The sequence below is a fragment of the Dufourea novaeangliae genome, unplaced genomic scaffold (genome assembly GCF_001272555.1).
Source record: "Dufourea novaeangliae isolate 0120121106 unplaced genomic scaffold, ASM127255v1 scaffold112, whole genome shotgun sequence".
NCBI classification, from domain to species: domain Eukaryota; kingdom Metazoa; phylum Arthropoda; class Insecta; order Hymenoptera; family Halictidae; genus Dufourea; species Dufourea novaeangliae.
Window position 1 is genome coordinate 287,032 of NW_015373993.1, and position 19,777 is coordinate 306,808.

The 19,777-nt window shown below is 40.0% G+C and overlaps 1 protein-coding gene across 1 annotated transcript in view; it reads left to right on the top strand.

Moving 5' to 3' along the window:
* Nucleotides 1-18,905, top strand: part of LOC107187838 (ras-related protein Rab-37) — an 80,676-nt gene extending 61,771 nt beyond the window's left edge. The window contains exons 4-7 of the mRNA XM_015576016.1: nucleotides 14,480-14,588; nucleotides 16,802-16,912; nucleotides 17,767-17,908; nucleotides 18,383-18,905. Of these exons, the coding sequence (XP_015431502.1) occupies nucleotides 14,480-14,588; nucleotides 16,802-16,912; nucleotides 17,767-17,908; nucleotides 18,383-18,500 (480 nt within the window). The 3' untranslated portion in view covers nucleotides 18,501-18,905. The remainder of the gene's footprint in view (nucleotides 1-14,479; nucleotides 14,589-16,801; nucleotides 16,913-17,766; nucleotides 17,909-18,382) is intronic.
* The last annotated feature ends 872 nt before the right edge of the window (nucleotides 18,906-19,777 follow it).

Below are 19,777 nucleotides of genomic sequence, written 5' to 3' on the forward strand. Positions count from 1 at the left end.
TATTCATCGAGCAGGAACTGGACGTGCGGATTTCGCGGCGCGTGACACGCAGATTGCGACCGATAGACGCGACGCACAGGAGGACAATTTCATTCTTTCTGTTGCTTCTGGGAGAGAGACTGTAGAACCCTAACCTTTAATAATACGACCTGCGACGAGTAATGCTCAATAAGGACTTTTAATATTTCAATTCTCCGGATTTTTTTCAGTTTTCCAAATTTAATTGTTGTACATTTGAACACTACGTATTTTAACCTTCTATATGTAAATCTTTTACATTCGAATCATCTGGATTTGAATAATCTAGATTTGAATAATCCAAATTTGAACCCTCAAGATATGAACCCTCTAGATTTGAAACCTCCAGATTTGACCCCATTATAATTTGACAGGTTCTCTGGGCATACGTATTGTGAAGAAAATAAAATATCCCGTGGTAATGTATAATATTTTGTGAACCGACGGGATTATAAGTCAATTACCCGCAAAATTACGCGGCGAAATGGTAGCAATCTGCTAATGCAGACACCTAACTCGCCAAGAGTTTCGCGACGCCACAGGTTATTGAATTACTCCATTACGTAATGGTGTCGTTGACCATGTTTGTTAATAAGATTCGCCACCAAAGAGCCCTCTATATACTTCCTACAATACCGCCATTAATTATACTAATTTCTATACCTTCATTTGTTATGTTTGTACCAACTCTGCTTAAATTATCTGTGCCTTAACCTTCTCTATATAAATCTTCTACATTTGTAGCATCTAGGTTTGAACCCTCTAACTTTGAGCCTTATATTGTAGATATGGAACTCTATAGATATGGAACTCTGTAGATATGGAACTCTATAGATATGGAACTCTATAGAAATAGAACTCTATAGACATGGAACTCTGTAGATATGGAACTCTATAGATATGGAACTCTGTAGATATGGAACTCTATAGATATGGAACTGTATAGATTTGTAACTCCCTAGGTTTGATTCCTCTACATCTTCAACATTTGACCCTCCCATGTTAAAATCCTTTACATTCAAACCTTCTACACTTAAACAATCTGCAATTTGAAGTTTCCATAACTGAATCCTCCAGGTCTGAACAACCTTAACATACGAGGTCTTTAGAAAAGCATAATACCCTTCCCAACATTCGAGCGTTCAGTCGTAATTTCAGTTCGAACTCAGAGCACCCTGTCTATGTTTCCGTTCAAACAACATCCAGAATACGTGAAGATAATACACGACGAGCGTATTTCCGGGCGCTCGATCAAGAACATTCCACGAAGCCTGTAACAATTTTACATCGGATCGCGGGTCTCTCGTTGTAACCCGCGGAGAAATCGCGGAGGGACGATCAAAACGGGGTGCATAGGTACCGATCGTGCGCACGGAATTTAATTGCCAGATAACGAGGCGAGCAGTGTGTCGCGTTATCGGTGGAAATATGCACGAACCAGTCGCTACCGTTTCGCCACAGCGGAGATATATCTCGCGGTTACGGGCAACGAGAAAGACGATGGAAGTCGCGCGCGATCCAGGCACCGAAGAAGAACGGTAGAAGGTCGAGGATCGCAAAAACACAGCCAGAGAAAGAACCAGTCCACGCCGGACCAGACGGAACGGGAGTAGCCATTTAATGCTCGTATCAGCAATGATTTATCGCGATAATTATGGCGATCGAACGGCCCCGCGCGGCTCTACGAACTGGAGACTTACAATTCTCGTTTCAATAACACCAACCCAGAGAGGCTATTCCCAATCGTTCCATGGTGTTTCGATTAATGCTAATTAGCTGGAAAGGAAACTCATAATTTGATTTATAAAAGATGATGTATAGAATATATTCTGTAATATTTAGGGTATAAGAAACAACTGAATTTTACTGTTTGGTGTTACCTGAAAATTCTGTCTTATCGACGTGAATCAATTAGTACCATAAACAATACCTTGTAGTGGATTACGCGAGCATCACTTGAGAGTTCTTATTTAAAATGACCACATGAAAGTTAATTAAATATCCTCATTCTTTTGAAATTTTAAATATTGCCCCGCTTTTATAACATTACGTGTCTTTAAAACAACTGCAAAATAAATGCGAAATAATTTTTATTAGGTACTCTTATGTCTCCACTATAGGCACCCACAAAGCTCATTTTGATCGGTTTGCTAATCGGTATATCGCAAACGGCTGTAGAATCAATAGTTAAAAAAATTTTCAAAAATCCTTCTAGATACATTTATATATCACTAAAGACTACAACATATCCAAGCATCAAGAAAATCCGAATTACTCCAAAAAGTGTCCAATTTCGCGTGGAATGCCCCGATAGGATCTTCAGAGCTTGTTAACGGTGCAATAAAAAAAAAAAAACTAAAAACTTTTTCACTAATCCCCTCAATTTCGTAATGTCTTCTACTTCTTCTCTGTCATCGAAACACGGATCGATACCCCCGACAGAAATTTTTCTATCAGCTTTATAAGCTGGATACAAGTCTCCCTTTCTACGAACGAAACCCATCTGGCCACAAACTTTTATTGAAATTAGTCGGCTCCCCTCGACGAAACAGCCGAGGGCTACTAAAACTTTATCGAAACGAGTTCAAACGTCTCGGTCGATAGCACCCGCGGATCGTCTTCGAAACGAGGGTCAGCGAGCCGCGGCTAATTCGCGAGTTCCGGTCTGCAGTTTAATACGGCTTTAATGGACTCGGATCCGCGGGCGGAGCTGCGTCGAGAGAGAACGTTGCGCCGCTATGGATCAACATCTTGGGTGATATATTTACGTGGCCATACGATCGCGAATTTTCACGGGAAAAGTCGCGTTTACATCGTGTATCACATGAAATGTGTATCCAAAATGAACGTTTCTGGACTAGGGATGAATCGATACAAGTTAATACGAGTACATTATTCGATACTTTTGTTCCAATACCGAGTACATTTGGTATCGATACGTACGGTTGCGATACCAAGTAGATATCGAAAAAAAAAGTACCCGTATCGAATGGAGTGAGTATCGACTCATCAACATTTGATATTGTAATTACTTTCTACATAAAACAATGTTGTTTATATTAATAATTAAGGAATGTATATTTAAATATTTTCAATATTAAAATAATATAGGTATATATGGCTATATTTTTAAATAAATATATAGAGTATAGTATTGTATTTTATTTTCTCTCAAGGTATAAACGAGTATACGAGTACTTTTGTCTTAGGTATCAAGGTTCGGGAAATATAATTCGATACAAGTAGCTATCGATACTTTTGTTTCGATTAAACCCTATAATTTGGCCGTAATTGGATCACTTACCCTAGTCTAAAATGTTTGTCATCTGAGATGTCTGTGTTTCTTTTTTATTGCCGCCGGTCCAGAAACTTTATTGTTGGCCCATGCAGGAACGTTGCCAGCGCCAACCCGTCCCCGAGCATATTTATTCCTCTACGTCCCGATTAATATTCGCCCCGTGGACCCTCGTATTTTTCCGTCTCCCCCCAACCCTCGTGGCATCCTCGCTCTGATTTCGATTCGTTTCAATTACGCGAGGGGGTTGCACCGACAATTTTTCCATCCGACGCCTCCGCTAATGGCCAGATCGAGGCCATTTATCTATCATTTCGTAGCAGTTTATTAGAGAAATTCGTGGCCGCTTTCACTTCGTACGAAATCATCATTAAATGGTTTTTCGGCGAGGAAATTTCGGAAAATTCAATTTTCAATTTACATTTTATATAATGATACATTCTTTTAGATGTTTTGGACTTCCAAAGAATCTAAAAAAATTCTGGCATACGTTATACAATCGTTCGTTAAATCAAATCATCAAAATGTTTTTTTTTTTAAATAAAAATAAAAATTCAGAAGCTCTAGAAAAAATGGGATATATAAATGAACTGACATTAATATCAAGGAATCTATGCTGTAAAAATGTTAATAACATAACTGACCATTTATTTTATTTATATTTTTGTAAGTTTATAAATATACGTGAAATCGCATAAACGTTCATGGTATACGGATAATGTTAGAGCAACATTTCATTCGGATAAGAATAGTAAATTTTATAATGTCAATATTTGATCCTCGCGGTAAATGCATTTTGAACGCGTCGTAAACCCCGAAACCAATTGCCGGGCTTTCGATTTTATTTCCCCACGAGTTTCACGCCGCCAGGCGGTCTTTACCTTATATTGTTATCCGTTCGAAGGTTAATGGGAGCACGGCAGGAGGGCAGAGAAACCAGCGCGGATACTTAACGCGACGAGAGTCCAAAATGGCGTCCTCGAACGCGATCAACTAACCGCAAGTTTTTTCTGATCGCCTAAAAAGGTCCCCAAACCATATATCCGTATCTCACTCTGAGCTATCAAATTGTACGTATCAATTTCAAAATAGTTAATAACTATTTTGTCATTTTTTTGGAAAATAACCTTTATTATAATAAACTTTATTATATGGTATCTCTATACTAAACTGATCAGGAACTCGGTCCACGACGGTACATAAAAATAACATCCGTCGCATTTAAATTGACATCGCGATTCTTCTTTATTCTATCGACAAAGGATTCCGTATCTTCCACGAAAACAGGAGAAAGTTATAAAATCTCATCAACTATCCCGAGGGAACAGAAGCTGTAGCAGTTATTCGATATCAATGCAGACATTCGACAGTAAAACATCCATTACTCTTCTGACCACCGAATAAAATAAAATTCACGAAGCATCTCTCTGAATTTTCTCTACAAATATTAGATGTACACAACAAACAATCCATAATTTCGCCTGAATAAAATTGTAATTGTAATTTACATTCAGAACATATATTCCAACCCATTTCTCCATCAAAATAACGCAAGATGGTCGAGAATAAGGATTCATATCACTGAAGTGGCACAGCCTTTTACTTTATCGGAAAAATGAATACGAAATTTCTCAGAATACAGTAAATTATTTATCGGTACACCTAATGAAATTGCATTAACGGGAGAATAGGCGTTGTCTCCAATAAGAGAAGTTCATTTCTCGTAATTACCTTCCTCTCCCAAAGGCGTTCTTTACTTAAATCACGAACGACAAGTAAAAGTACCACGGAATGGCGAACAAGATAGGCAATATCGAGCCAGCGACGGAAAAGCTGGAAACCACGCGATTCGAGCTTTTCCCCGTAGTTGAAATTTAATCAAGCACTGGTTCTCAATACCGACACGCGATGAAGAGAAGAAAAAAAAAAACGGTACAAATTCTCGGAAAAATGAAGCTGCCAGAGGAGAAACGATTTCTTTGACCAATCCCGCGGCCCTTTTAGTATCCACGGAATTACGAGGTTTCCGGTAGAATTGGAGGAATCGCCTCGATATATATAGTTTCTATAATTTTCCAACGAACGAATTCCACTGAAACGATCACGAAATTCTTTTCTGACGAACAATGAAAACGTTCCGTTCCCGGAATATTTATTCGAGGTTTTATTTACAGCGTCCAACCGTTTCGTTCGCTGCTTGTTTTATCTCTCTGAATATCTAGCACGCCGTGTTTTACCTTGGATACCTTATTAATGAAAAGTAATCATAAAAACGGAAAAACATTCAATGACGCGCGGAGGTTCTTTATTAGTAAAAGTCAACATTGGAAATCTTAATTTGTATGTGCCTGTTGGTTCTATTATCTCGATGATAGAATAAGAAGGTTTGTAGGTTTTTGCCGTTTCTATTGTAAAGAACGTTTTTATTATTAATTACGTGCATTAATAATTCTCTATTGACAAACGATACCATTCGTGACTGCTATTGTTTCGAAATTCGAATTGTATATTTCAGTGCATATTTGTAATTATTATTGTTCCAATATGTGAATGTATTTCAATTTATCACAAAATATTGTATGTATTTCAATATTACGATTTGAAACACGCTATTTATGGGGAGAATTAAGGATTGAATAATTAAAATCTCAGTACAGGTAACTGAATTAATTTGTACACCTAATATAATTGGACTTAACCAAAGTCTGTATTCCAAATGTCGTGTGAGTCACATCGCCACGTAAATAGCTGGCAGTGCCATCTAATAGAGCTCAATGTAACTAATCGGATTATTCTTCACCAGAAATATATCACTGGTATTTCTAATCTAATTGGGTGAAAATACAAAAACAAGACGTTTGAAAATAATTTTAAGTATAATATAATGTATGCTACGACGTTTACACTATATGTAGTTAAAAATGAAAACTAACGTGACGATAACTGCGTTGGTGAAGTGGTTATTGTCGTTGCGTACGAATCCGAACATCGAAGAAACCTCTCGCGGGTTCGAATCCCCGTACTTCCATAACGATTTTTCCCCTCAACGAAGAGATTACCAACCATTAATTTTCTTGAAGTTTACAAGAGAGGGTTCACACAATGATGATATGTTGAAAGTTTACCCAGAGATCTGCTCGATCGAACCTCACTTGTTTGGGGATCTCGTCAGACCGATGAATGGTTCTTGTCATAGTTACTCTGAGTGTCCGAACCCTTACTTTTTTACATTATTCCACCCATATAATCATACTTTGAATATACTTCAATCATATCTCTCCGATACAAAGCAATTCAAAGAAGTAGTTAATCAAAAAAAAAAAAAATTCAAAGAAGTACAAATGGTGCAGACCACGTAATTTGCCTTGATCTACATTAAAAAATTATGTGATGCGCTGGAAGTGATGATTCAGTTCGAAAACTCCAACAATAATCGTTATATTTACCTTAATTATTTTTGTTCGTAAATTTCAACTAATGACTTCCTTAATTACTGTAATCTACGATCTTAGTTAGAGATAACAAGACGATAAACTGAAAAATGTTCATAGTATTAAATTTCAAAAAACGATTACGTGGAAAGTGGAGATTATTTAATGATCGCTTTTGAAAAATCATTATCGTCGTGTATTTTCGTCTTGTACACGGAAACAGGACCCCATTAACCATCCTCCCAGCCTCTCCGAGGGTTGTTTCGCGACCCTCCTGGAAACCTTTTTCCCTAATAACCGTGACCCGTTCGAACGACAAAAGTGTGCCAAGTTTTTATTAGCCTTGTTAGTACATACCGACGGCATGATAGTCGATTGATGTTTCGTGGGCTGCCACGGAACGCGAAGTCAAAGGAAATAACGAGAAGGGGCAGGGGGGTGGAGTGTTTCTTTGTCACAGCAGGACCACTTCACCTTGCTACGTCGACTCGCCCCAACCTTCATCCCCAAATACACTTTCTTTCGGCCATTATTTCAGTGGGGCGAGCCCTTATGACCCATTCTCGAACTACAATTCACGAAGTACAAGAAAGTATAACTCTGAGAAGAAATATTACAGAAAATTGTATGAATTTACTCCAATTATTCTTTGTCACTGTCCATCAGCCATTAGTAAAACTGGTGTCGCCAATGAAATAACTCCCATTGGCACTTTCCTTAGCAGAAAGTTCTGCTCTATCGTATACTGTGATTAAATTTTCTTCTAGAACCTTAGTTTTTCAAATAAATCGAAAAATATCAGCAAGAATTTGCGTGTTATCGGTGTCCTTTTCATCATTACTTAAACATATTTACATGTCGGTAATATCATAACAATTTACACAATTTTGTTCAAATTAGCCCACAGAATTATTTCGTGTCAAAAGCACCTGAATAATCGTTACCATAAAAGCACACATCTCCAAAGTAAAATATTTGCAATCTTTTCATAAAATGAATTCTTCAAAAAACAGAACGCGCTAAAATATGAGAGTTACCATTTCAGAAAATGAAAAATTCACAATTTCTTTCACGTATAGTTCAATGACCACCATGATCGTCAGAAGAAAGAAAGATCCATCTATCCTGCGGTTATTCTTTTTACGTCGTTAATGAAGTTATCATTATCGTCGTGATTTATACTCCCCCGTTCTCATCGGAGAATGTAAAATGACGTCTTCATGGATCAAAGGGAACCACGTTCCCCGCCGACCGTCCATTCAATTACAACGGCACACCTGTGCAGACGTGTACACCGAATACCAGCACGCCCACCTGTACGCGAGATTAATTATTGATCGCCTCGTACGTCCGATCAATCGTTAATTCGGGTATGCGTTATTGATTAATGCGACCGTTGATGCAGTCAGTGCTTCCAATGGAGCTGCCCACGGTCACAGGATTCGAGAAAGCTTGCGTGTCGTAGGGAACCCAATGATTGACTCGCGGAACACGTGTTATATCACCTGGTCCATTGTCGTACGCGACAAATCCACGAATCCATCAATCCAATTCAAATCTGTGATGGGATTCATGAACATGAAACGCGATTTTAACCCTTGACAACCAAAATATTCACGGTTATTAAGCAATTGGAATACAGTAAATCCTCGATAAGTATTCGAATGCTCCTGACATTGAGAAGAGGTCTGCACTGATTTTTTCATTTGGTTTAGCACAGTGATAGAGCTTGGAATTTTGAAGCCAATTATATCTGTGTCAGCCACATATCACTATTAGTTTATGAAATATTTAATGTTCAGTGCCGAGGAATCTTCAAACACTCATCGAGGATTTATTGTACATCTATTCCGACAGATTAGATAAACATAGATAATTTGACTTTCATACTTTTCCGAAACTCGTAGTTTAGAATATTTTGAGCCCACATGTCTCTGAGAGCCAAAGGGTAAATTTTGAAGGGACAATTTCAAAACCAGGGCAGAAAATATCTCCGTCTAGTCTGAACGGGAGCAGCTGTAACGGTGGCACTGACACGGAGAAAAGGCGTCGTCGTTCGAAGGTAGCCGACAGGAAAGAAGGAAATCGTTGGCGTGTGACGCGATGACGCAATTGAGGACGGGAGCAACCCGTGGCAATGGCACCAGTGCGATGATAACACCCAGTAGCAAAGCCAAGGCCGACTGGCACAATGCAAGAGGATTAATCGAAGTTCAAACGAAACGGGGTGTAATTAACGGAAGAAACGTTGTTCCGCTGGAACCGAAAAAGGACTAGCGTGCTCCATTTGCGAAATAATTAAAGGCTTTCAAAGGCAACTTTGTTACACGGTGGCTTAGCGACTCGACCGATTATTAGGTGACCGACTCGACTACTTATTGCGTGAAAAGTGGAAAGGAAAATCCAGTTTCTGAGAAATACGTCTTTAACCCTTTGACCTATTCCCTTGAAAAATGAATAAAAAAAAAGAATACAAAAATCGGGTCTGTTTAATGTCGATGCTTTTGACTTCAAAATAACAAGATACGACAGAGCGTGAGCACTTCGTAAGAGTTTTTATTTAAAATTATTACTGATAAATACTATTAATTGAATTTCTGAATTTACTATTATTAATCTGAAATTTGAAATTTACGATACACATAGTATTATTTAGATTAGTTAAAGCTCTCTTGAAACCATGCTATACCTGATAAAAACATTTTCGATCGGATTGCTAATAACAGAGTAATCTTTACTGATCACGATTCGTAGTTCACCCTGTATACGCCTTTCGTAAATACTGATAGACATGTGAGGGCGTATATATACTCCTTTCGTAGTAAAACGGTTAATAAATATAACAAAAAAAAAAATGGTTCTATCCAGCTAATACTTGCAATCGCAACACTGTTCAGCGCTCCGTAGCATCGCATCTTCTGGCCTGTCTCAGGTGGAGCTCGGTGAAGGGCGCCACCAGTCGGGTCGACCAGCGCCGGCAACAGGGCCTGTTCCGTCTGAACCCCGAGGGCTTTTTTGGCGGCAGGTACGGCGTGGGTGGGCCCAAACCGGGTAGGCTGGCCCGACTGGCCTCGTGTCTACATCAGGATACAGTTTTGTACCGGCGAAATTCGCGCGGGAATCATCCCAAGACCCAAACAAGCTAATTCGACTCCCCTCGATTTAGCTCTAAGACTTTTTTTTCTTCTAATCCCTCCGAACCATTGAAAATACGATTTTAATCTTTTCAATTATTGGTAACCAATCTTTGTTCTATTACCCAGTTTTATCTGTGTCCTCCGAAACCATTCGTCTATGGCCCTAAATTCCTGTTTCATCGGTAACGCTCTTACTAGGAGATAATGAACGATACATCACTGGTTTCTTTGGCGACAGCTTGAATTGGGATCATGAATTCTTTAGAACAATCGGAGAATCGTGCATTACCGTCTATTTTTATAAACCTTCCTGAAGTTTCACTGTTATTATGTCAATGTATCAACAGAACCTCCCACAATAGCAAACCTCTAATTGCCTTGGTACCGGTAATCTCGGGTAACGTTCATTCCGAAAGTCAGAAAATGATCATTTCCGATTTTGCAGCTCTGCGAATTCTTGAATAAAATTAATCTTCCAAGGGAATAGGTATTTCACGTAGAAATACCTGCAAACAAGCTGTAAAATTAATGATCATTTTCTGCCTTTGGGACAAAGTTGCTCCTGATTGAGTCAAAGTTATCCCAACTTAGCTGTACTTATGTCTATCCGTTCTGGTACTTATTCCGTTCGTTTCTGGGGCCAATTGCCCACTCCCCGTTTCCTCCCAAAATGGGGAACCGTGGATAAAATCTTTTATGAAAATCACTTAACTGAGTCCACCTTTGGAAGCATCCAGTTTCCAAAATGGTAGCTACGTCGCAGCTAAAATACACTTCAACCAGATTTTATTCAACCGAAATATCCACGGAACGAGGTGAAACTCGCGTTTTCGTATTTGCGTCACTCATCGAACAAACAGTTTGGTGTAGAGTTCCATCAAATCCACGGTTCCGTTCGGTTCCAAATTATTGCTGGACTGGTTCGGTTTTATCTGCGCTATTCTCGGAGGACGACGTTTATTGGACCGGGCTGTTAAATACTCGTTCGCACCGGGTACACAGATTGCTTCCCGTGTTCATCGAGTCACGAACAGCAATCGAATCTGGCCCCGCGGAATTAGCCAATTCTGAAGATATTGACGGCGATTTTTTATTTTTTTTTTTTGTTTTCGGATCGTTTTTCGACCCGTGGATTACACGGTCGACGATGATTTTCTATTGAACGGTTTTGATTGCCGTGTATACGATAACCAGATTAACACCAGAACCACCGTAATTATGAAAAGCTTTCGGAAACATTGAAATCCTTGAATTAACCGATTTCTTCGTTTTCATATTGCATTGTTGTAACAGTTTTAATCATCGTTCTACATATTTATTCCCACCATTGGGAGGATCCCCTTTTGAAATCAAAACAGAGGAAACAGAAGTTAAGCAGAGGCTCGGCTTCGGGTAAAAAAGAAATTTATGACGGGCTGATGATCTTTTCGCCTTGCAATGAATGTTTGTTGCACTCATCGAGACATTACTGTACCGAGTATAGGAATACCGTGTTACCCGAGGATTTCCCCAATTCTTTAACCGTGTTATAGGAATATCGTATTATTCGAGGGTTTCCCTAATTCCCTAACCGTTTCATAAGAATCCTGTGTTACAGAAATACCGTGTTATTCGAAGGTTTCCCCAATTCCCTAACCGTATCATATGAATACCGTGTTATACAACGGTAACATCGTCTACAGAGTAATCTAATTACCGAATATCGTCCATCGACAAACAATTGTTCGAACAAACAACGGTGAATCGTCGAACGCACGGAATTTGATCGGAACTCGCCGAACGATCCCATCGAACGTAATATTGACCAGGAATCAATGGTGAGCACGCGCGTACTTCGCGGGCTTAATTATCAGACGCTTCGCCGTTTATGCAACCGTAGATGACGTATAACCCGTCGGATCAAAATAGGTGCTGGTCTGTTACACAATCCACCACGTGACAACACGAACGATTATGACAGCTTCGAAGTCGATCACGAAATGCCACCTTATATTAGTACGTTTATCGCGTCCAGCGATGGGACTGGACGTTTTCCCGAGTATATTAATTACCTAGCCGGTTAGATTAATGATCCTCGAGCGCTAAACGGGGAAAAATAGATCCAGTATACGTTTATTACAGTAATCCTGTTAGAAAGTTCCCGTTGAAACTCTAGTCTCGTTGCGCATCGAACGTGGCAGAAGCTTTTTAATAATAAATTCAGCCGAGACGCCATCTATTTTGGTCGAAAGCCAATAACATTTTTGATTTTGTACTAATTCGAACGATTTATGTTTCATTCAATAAAACACGCTATGAAAAACTACAAACAATTCTAAACTTTTCTCACTCGAAAATCAATAAACAATTAAAAAAAAAAAAACAAACGAAAGATTGCCAAAGTGACGTTACTCCTGAACTCACCCTATAAGATCTCCATTTTAATGCTTACGGTAGAGTTCCGCCATTTCGTGATGCATATAAAATATAGATCCTCGGTTTTACCGTTGAGCTTCGAATGCTGCCGTCGAAGATGCTCTTTTATGTACAGACACTTCATTTTATCGTACACCGTTGGGGTAGTTTCACCTGATCTACGATATATATCACCGAACAATCCGCTAGTAGACCTACGATCCTCATCGAGTATCATTCCGCCGCGAGTCTTCTCATCTCAGTGTATCGAAATGTTCTATAAAGCAATAATTCCCATGAGACTGTTCCTACACAATCAATCTCAAACCATAACCCCTTCGATTCCTCGAATGTTAATCATATTTCATTCTCAATCCGTCTCTCCCCTGACCGTACAGATAAAAAAATATCACTCGAATCTGCCTAGGCAAGATCCCCGAGGGTGTCCCCGATAGGAGAGCTGCGAGCGATCTCGAAGCAAACGAGCCGACCGCAACAGTGATCGCGGCCTCGCGCGAATACACTCGGAGACTTTCACTCTGTTGTACATACGTTGGATCGGCTCGAGCTGACCGACGAACCGGGCGAAGGAGAGGCGAGAAGAGGCGCAAAGTGAAAGAGGACTTGGGCCGTTGCCTCCCTCTCTCTGTCGTTTGGTCCAAAGTTGATTGACCTCGGAAGGAAGACAGGAGGCGAGAGTCCCTGGCCCCTGGAGAAGCAGAAGGATCGAAACGACAACGACGAGGACGACCACAACGACGACAGGCGCGACGAGGAGTGGCCGAGAAGAAGAAGAGCAAATTGGTGCTCCCGGTAACAGGGGCTCATGAGCGCCACGGAGGAGAAACTGCGTACCGTGACGAAGCGTAGCAGGCACGGGTCACGCGGCAGCAGGCCGTCGAGCAGTGATTGGTCGAGCGGTACTGGGACCAGTGGTGGGGGTAGGGGCACGGCCCAGCCCGTCCCCACCAGTCCGCAACCGGGCAGCAGCACGGCTTTCAACAGGTCCCAGGAGTCGATGGGCCCTGCCAGACGACTGTCCTCGCGGGACAGCGTGGACTCCACGGGCCAACAGGCCCCACCCGAGCACGGCGAGCTCCTTTTCAAGGTCCTGCCGTCTCTCTCTTTCTCCTGATACACCTTATCCGTGATCGTTGCCTGGCTACGATCACAGACGAGATATAAGGATAGACCTAACAATGTAATTTTCTGTCCCATGCTTCGGGGACGCCAGAAACACCCGTACGATTTCAGAATTCCATTCCCTGCTAGCGAAACCGTGGCAATAGTGTATGTATGTATCGCTATATGCAGTCACGGGTGTGTGTGCTGTGCGTTATCACGATGTAATTTCTTATATCGGAAAGTTTTATGCGGAGGTGCTTAACCAGCGTGATTTTCGTGGGACACCAAGTCCCATAAGATGTTAGGTCTATTCTTATATCTCGTCGAAGCCGAATTTTTGAGTCGTGCATGATTTAGATTTTTTTCAGAGTTTTTAGCATTTTTTTCAGAAATTACTAAGGAAATAACATAATAAGATCCCAGATATCATAAAGACGTCTCAGGCCTAAAATAGACGTCTTCCAGGCGTCATGTGCTATCTGGGATATACATGTGAAATTTTTAATAAATAACAATTCTGCATATACAAACAAATTCTTTAATTTTTCCTCCTATTTAATAGTTTAAAGGTATGTGATCCCTTAATCAAAGGAATCGTAACGACACATAGTATCAGAAGATTGCACAAACGTCCCACCCCCGATCTGAATATTCTTGATATCTCTCTAGAACCCGAAAACACTCCCCGCAGTTTTCACGACTAGTCTGTATTTTTACGATGAGCTTCCACGGAATATAGGTGATGCTATTGGGCGACAGTGGTGTCGGGAAAACCTGTCTTCTAACGCGATTCAGGGATGGCCGTTTCCTGTCCGGGAACTACATAACCACCGTCGGCATTGATTTTAGGGTGAGAGACGCTAATCCCCTAAAGGGGCATCGATGTCACTATATTTTTCTATCCCTCGTGAACTAAATGCATTGCTCGCACGCGTTGATATCGTCAAGATCGATTTTTTCATAATAAAGTTACGAATAAAATAATTGTAAATTTATTATTAAAATGCATTGTTATCCATGGGAAACGAAACGAACAAGTGATATTTATGAATATTTTATTTCTTCTTCTGTTCTTTCAGAATAAGGTGGTCGTCGTCGACGACACATCCGTCAAACTTCAAATTTGGGACACCGCCGGCCAGGAAAGATTTCGAAGTGTGACGCACGCGTACTACAGAGACGCCCACGGTAATTGAATTTTTTAATTTTAAATGATTACGAAATTATTTGAAAATTATCTCAACAAAATTTTACGTGTACGTTTAGTTTTTCTTTCATTCAAGAATCATCCCAAAGCTGTAATTAAATATTCGCTAGGAAATTTTCCAAGAAAAATGGATATTTTACCAATTGATTTTCGATATTATTTATAAATATATTTTACTTGAATACAACCGAGGAATAAAGAAAATATTCTTTCTGGTCTTAATAAATTCGTCCCTGAATAGGTTAAAATGATTAGTCGTTTAAATTATTTTATCGATCGAACTTGTGACTCACGGTCGATGATACCTACACCAGCCTCGATTAACGTCCACTTAAGGAACGCGAAAACGATCGTGACAGATAATGGAACAAAAAAAAAGTATGTTCGCCGGATGATCGAAATGCTGATGAACGTTTTCCTCTTTTTTTTTCTATCACTCGTCTGGTAAATCGGGGAACAAAAAGTCGTGAACTTTGCATAAGCTAGCCTAGCATTATGTAAATACCGTTATCCGATGCAATATCGTGCTCTAGATGCCAAGTGTGCAGAAACGGTATCTTCGTGAACCGCCGTTTAAAATCCACCATTACTCCGTACACGATGGCGATTTGTTTGAATCCAAACACGCGTATTATGCAAGTAGGAAATAAAAAGATTATAGAAAACAGTAAACAGTTTTGCACTCGTCGTCGCTGTTTAACCCCTTACCCTATGATTTTCTTAATATCTGCAGTCTCCAGAATTACTTTATCATCAATAATTCCCCACAAACGAAAGGAATTCGTGTACTTATCGCAATTGTACATTAACTCTAAAAATTAAATATTAATACCAACAAACTAGTATCTCACTTTGACTAAAAAAAAAAACAAATAATATTTTCGTTTGTTGAATCCATTTTGATATCGTCACCACGAGTCTGACTCCATGTTATAAGGCAAGGGATTAACAAACCAGAAAAATAAAGATTCGCTGTTAGTTCATTTCAATTTTCATTTATAATCTATCTATCTAACCAGTTAAATCGGTTTCGATTAAAGAGTATCGTTAAAAATTCCCTAGACGGACCCGTCGAAGTCACATATTTTCCGCGGACATTTTTATAATTTAAAGCGTTCCGTGGCTTTTTCTCCAATGGAATGTAGGTCGCGAGACGGTCCTGGATTCAACCAAAATGTTAATTTTGGAAAGCTACTTAATTGGATTCGCGGCGGGAGACATGCAGAAGGGAGCACCGCATCCGCCGTGGGTGAAGTGCTCCCATTGTTTGCGCCGCAGGAACACTCTTTGGAGACGTTGCCGCAACAATAGTTGGACATTTCAATGGGTTGGTAACAATTACGTGCCGGCGACACTTCGACAATGCTATCTTCTTTTCCATTACCATCGGCAAACGAATAGTGTCTTTCACTTGGGCTTTAAATGGCGGAACGATGGCAAGAAAACAAGCTCCCTCGAGTGGACAGAAATTCTAAATGATCGGTCCTGAGGATCTGGGTCGCCCTAACCCTTACCGCGACGTGTCCGACAACTTGGAAAAACAAAACGATGCCCAAGAACTTGGAAAAGAGAAACAACAAGCTGGAAAATTGTACTGGCCATTTTGAAAAACGCCAGGAAAACACTATAGGGTGGATGCACCAGTAAATGAACATTGTATATAGAAATAAATAAATTTAGTTATCAAAATAAGCAAATCATTAAATATTGATTTTTGTTCAATTCAAACAATTCTTGCAACATTAGTTAGAAATGTGCAGTTACTTAATATTGCTCAATCACAGGTGACAGCTAGTATATTTTCGTTTCAATTCGATTAATAATATTCTTAAAATTTTTCAAATTGAAATCTATACGGTACAAAAACGTATGGACATTAGAAAATCTAATTTTTCATGTGCAAAATATTTATGAATATTAGTGTCGGTTAAAATTCGACTTTTAGTGGTCATTCGTTGGTACGTTTACCCTAATTTAATTTCTTTGAAGTTACGTTCTTCCAATTCGTCGTCGACAAACGTACGTTCTGATAAAAAATTGTCGCGTGACGAAACTACTGAATAATTTATCTAGCCTGGGCAAAAGAGGCGGAACGGATGGGACACGTAATAACACCGATATCACCAGAAAAAGCTTTTATTTTCCGTCTAGCAATTGTCGAGATCACGGGCGTAACGATCGTTATCGGTTTCAGCTCTTTTATTGCTGTACGACGTGACGAACAAGACGAGCTACGACAACATCAGGGCCTGGCTGAGCGAAATTCGGGAGCACGCGAACGAGGACGTCGTCATCATGTTGCTGGGTGAGTTCGGGATTGATTTGCAACGGAATGAATCAATACGTGTTTTTAACTCCCAGTGTTGCAACAGGGCAACGCTCGTTTTAAAACTGCAACAAATTCTGTTGACAGTTAATATCTAACATTTGTCAGGTAAAAGGATTCGTGATTTCTTCATCGATTGACAGTTTGTATTTTCAGTTGAGAAATTCACCTATTCGCTCCAAAAATAAATTTAAAAAAAAAAATGAAAAAAGTAGGTCTGTTCAAAATCGATATTTTCGATTTCAAAATAACAAGATACAACATATATACCAGTCTTATAATTTTACAATTAACGATTGATGGGTTTGGGCGTTAAAGGGTTAATGGAAAAAGGACGTAGAAGTTAGCTTTCCTCTGAGTCCAGCTCCCGAGAAAGTTGCAATGATATACACAGTAACTGGTTCTAGCAGTTCGGATTATTTGTTTTGTCTTTGTAGAAAGTAGAGAAGCCCGGACTAGAGACAGTGATGTATCTGTCGGTTGTTTCGGGAATGAAGAAACGCTCGACTGATAGGATTATGATTAATTAACGGAGAGATGTTAACGCGGGATCACGAAGATCATGGGAGTTGGGGTGGTAGGGACGCAGTCGGTTGCCAGTCGATTTTAATTGATTCGAGCTAAATAGCTTAGAATAATGTACTTGCGTTCGTTCGCAAAGAAAAAATGTTTAGAGACTTACATTGTACATTTTGATTGAGGAATTTTTACATTAAATTTTATTTCTATTTCTATTTAATAGCAGTACCATTTGTCCTCGATTCAAATATCCGCAACGGTGGAGTCTACCTAATCCGATCGGAGTGTGACGAATACGAAACGATTGTTTTCAGGAAACAAGTCGGACTGCGGAACCGAACGAGTCGTGAAGAGGGAAGACGGCGAACGACTGGCGCAAGAGTACAAAGTTCCCTTTATGGAGACCTCTGCTAAAACCGGCCTGAACGTCGAATTGGCCTTCCTCGCTGTAGCCAGGTATATCTCAGAAACGTCCGGACAATTGTCATTGACATATATTGAAAAAAGGAACCTATCCTCTAGTAACTAATCAACAATGATCCGTATTCAAGGACGTTCCTGACCTGTCTTTGTACCTGACGTATAAACTCGGCTCCCGCTAGGGGAAAAAATTTTGTAGCCTCGTACCATTTGGTATCGGGAATTACTACGAAATTTATCCCAAATTAACATTCGATTTCACTTTTATTTCAGTACTTGAAATAAATTTACCAAATGATAAGAGGCACTTCTTCTACTCCACGTTTTCCCCTAGCGTAAGCTGAGTTTCCTCGTGAGGATACATATAAGGCTGAAGTATCCTTCAGTTTGTAAGACACTTTATCGTAAGCTATCTTGCTATCTTATCAACGGAAACAGTTCCTACTCGAATATATGTTTATACGCGTAAAGAACGAGCCGAATCTTAAAAAGCATTTAATTTGTTTTCAGAGATTTGAAAGCGAAGAAGAGCAACGACCCGGACGACACGAGATTCAACGTCCAGGATTACGTTCGTCAACAGTCGCAACGGAGTTCTTGCTTCAGCACCAATTGCCTGACGACCTGAATTGCGCAATAGCCCAACGCGCACGTTTCCCGACGATAGATCGAGCGAACGGTGGAACGCGGACCGGAACTCGTTGGCCGCGAGAATGGCGCGGGTATGTCGTGGCCGTTCGAGTGTTCGTAAAACAACGGACCGAGCACGACGGCGGAAATCAGGAACGTATTTTCTAGCCGCGGAAAAAGCCGACGAAAGCACACACATTAGCACAATTCGAAAGAGTCGAAGATCACGCCACGGGTTTTCGACGAGACACGCGCCGGGAAAAACGGGGACTGATTTAAAAGATTTCGATTGAGAAAAAGAAAAACGGAAAAAACTTTTCGATTCGCGCGGCGCTGTTTGTTCCACCGGAAGCGTGCTATTCGGAATTACATTCGATTAGTTTGCACAAACGACAGGGAAATGGGGAGGATATTTTTGAACGGGAACAGCCGGAACATTGTTGTTGACGTTATGTGTATAGAAATATGCAAATAAATATATGTATACCGACGATTATAATACCTGTAACTGTACATTAATGTGAATAGCTTTGCAAGAGAAATTGCAGAATAGATTTAGGGAGACGTCTCGATGGTTCTAATTTGCACTGTATACACAATCCTTGCGGGCATTTAACGAAAACACACGCAAAAGCTCGCCGTGTGTACCAAGTAGATCGATGGTTTTAGCCGTAACCGTCGAGTAGAAGAGCTTTTGCGCGAATAATTTAGTAGCCGCCATGTTTACAACACGTTGGGAACGAATGCTCAAATGATATTCGATTGAAAAGCTTTCTTTCTCTTAGCTTAGGTGTCATTAATTGTCACGGAGAAAATTAAGTGAATAATTAATATGTAGAAATGTGTCTACGCAACGTACTCGTGACAATTGTTTAGATTGAAAATCTGCGAACTTGTACAATTACATCTCGAATTTTTGCGATTAGTTATATCCGCCATGGAATCACTTATAACCTTTTCTATTAGAAGATTCTAAACAACGCTATATTGTTCGACCAACCTAACTTGCATTCTAACCTCTTCGATTTTATACTTTGTATCGGTTTTATAACGCCAGAATCATAATTTGCTATGAATGTGTCGAAATTTCGAAAAATGGCGGAACATTCGATTTCGTTTAACACATCTTGTCCGTTATGTCAACCGAGAGCAACGCTCGAACAAGATGTATCATGTACGTTCACCTGCTGTGTATATACAAGTCTGTTTAACCACCATGTACAGACGAGAAACAATAGCATGTCAAGTGTATATTGGAGAGTATATAGATAATAA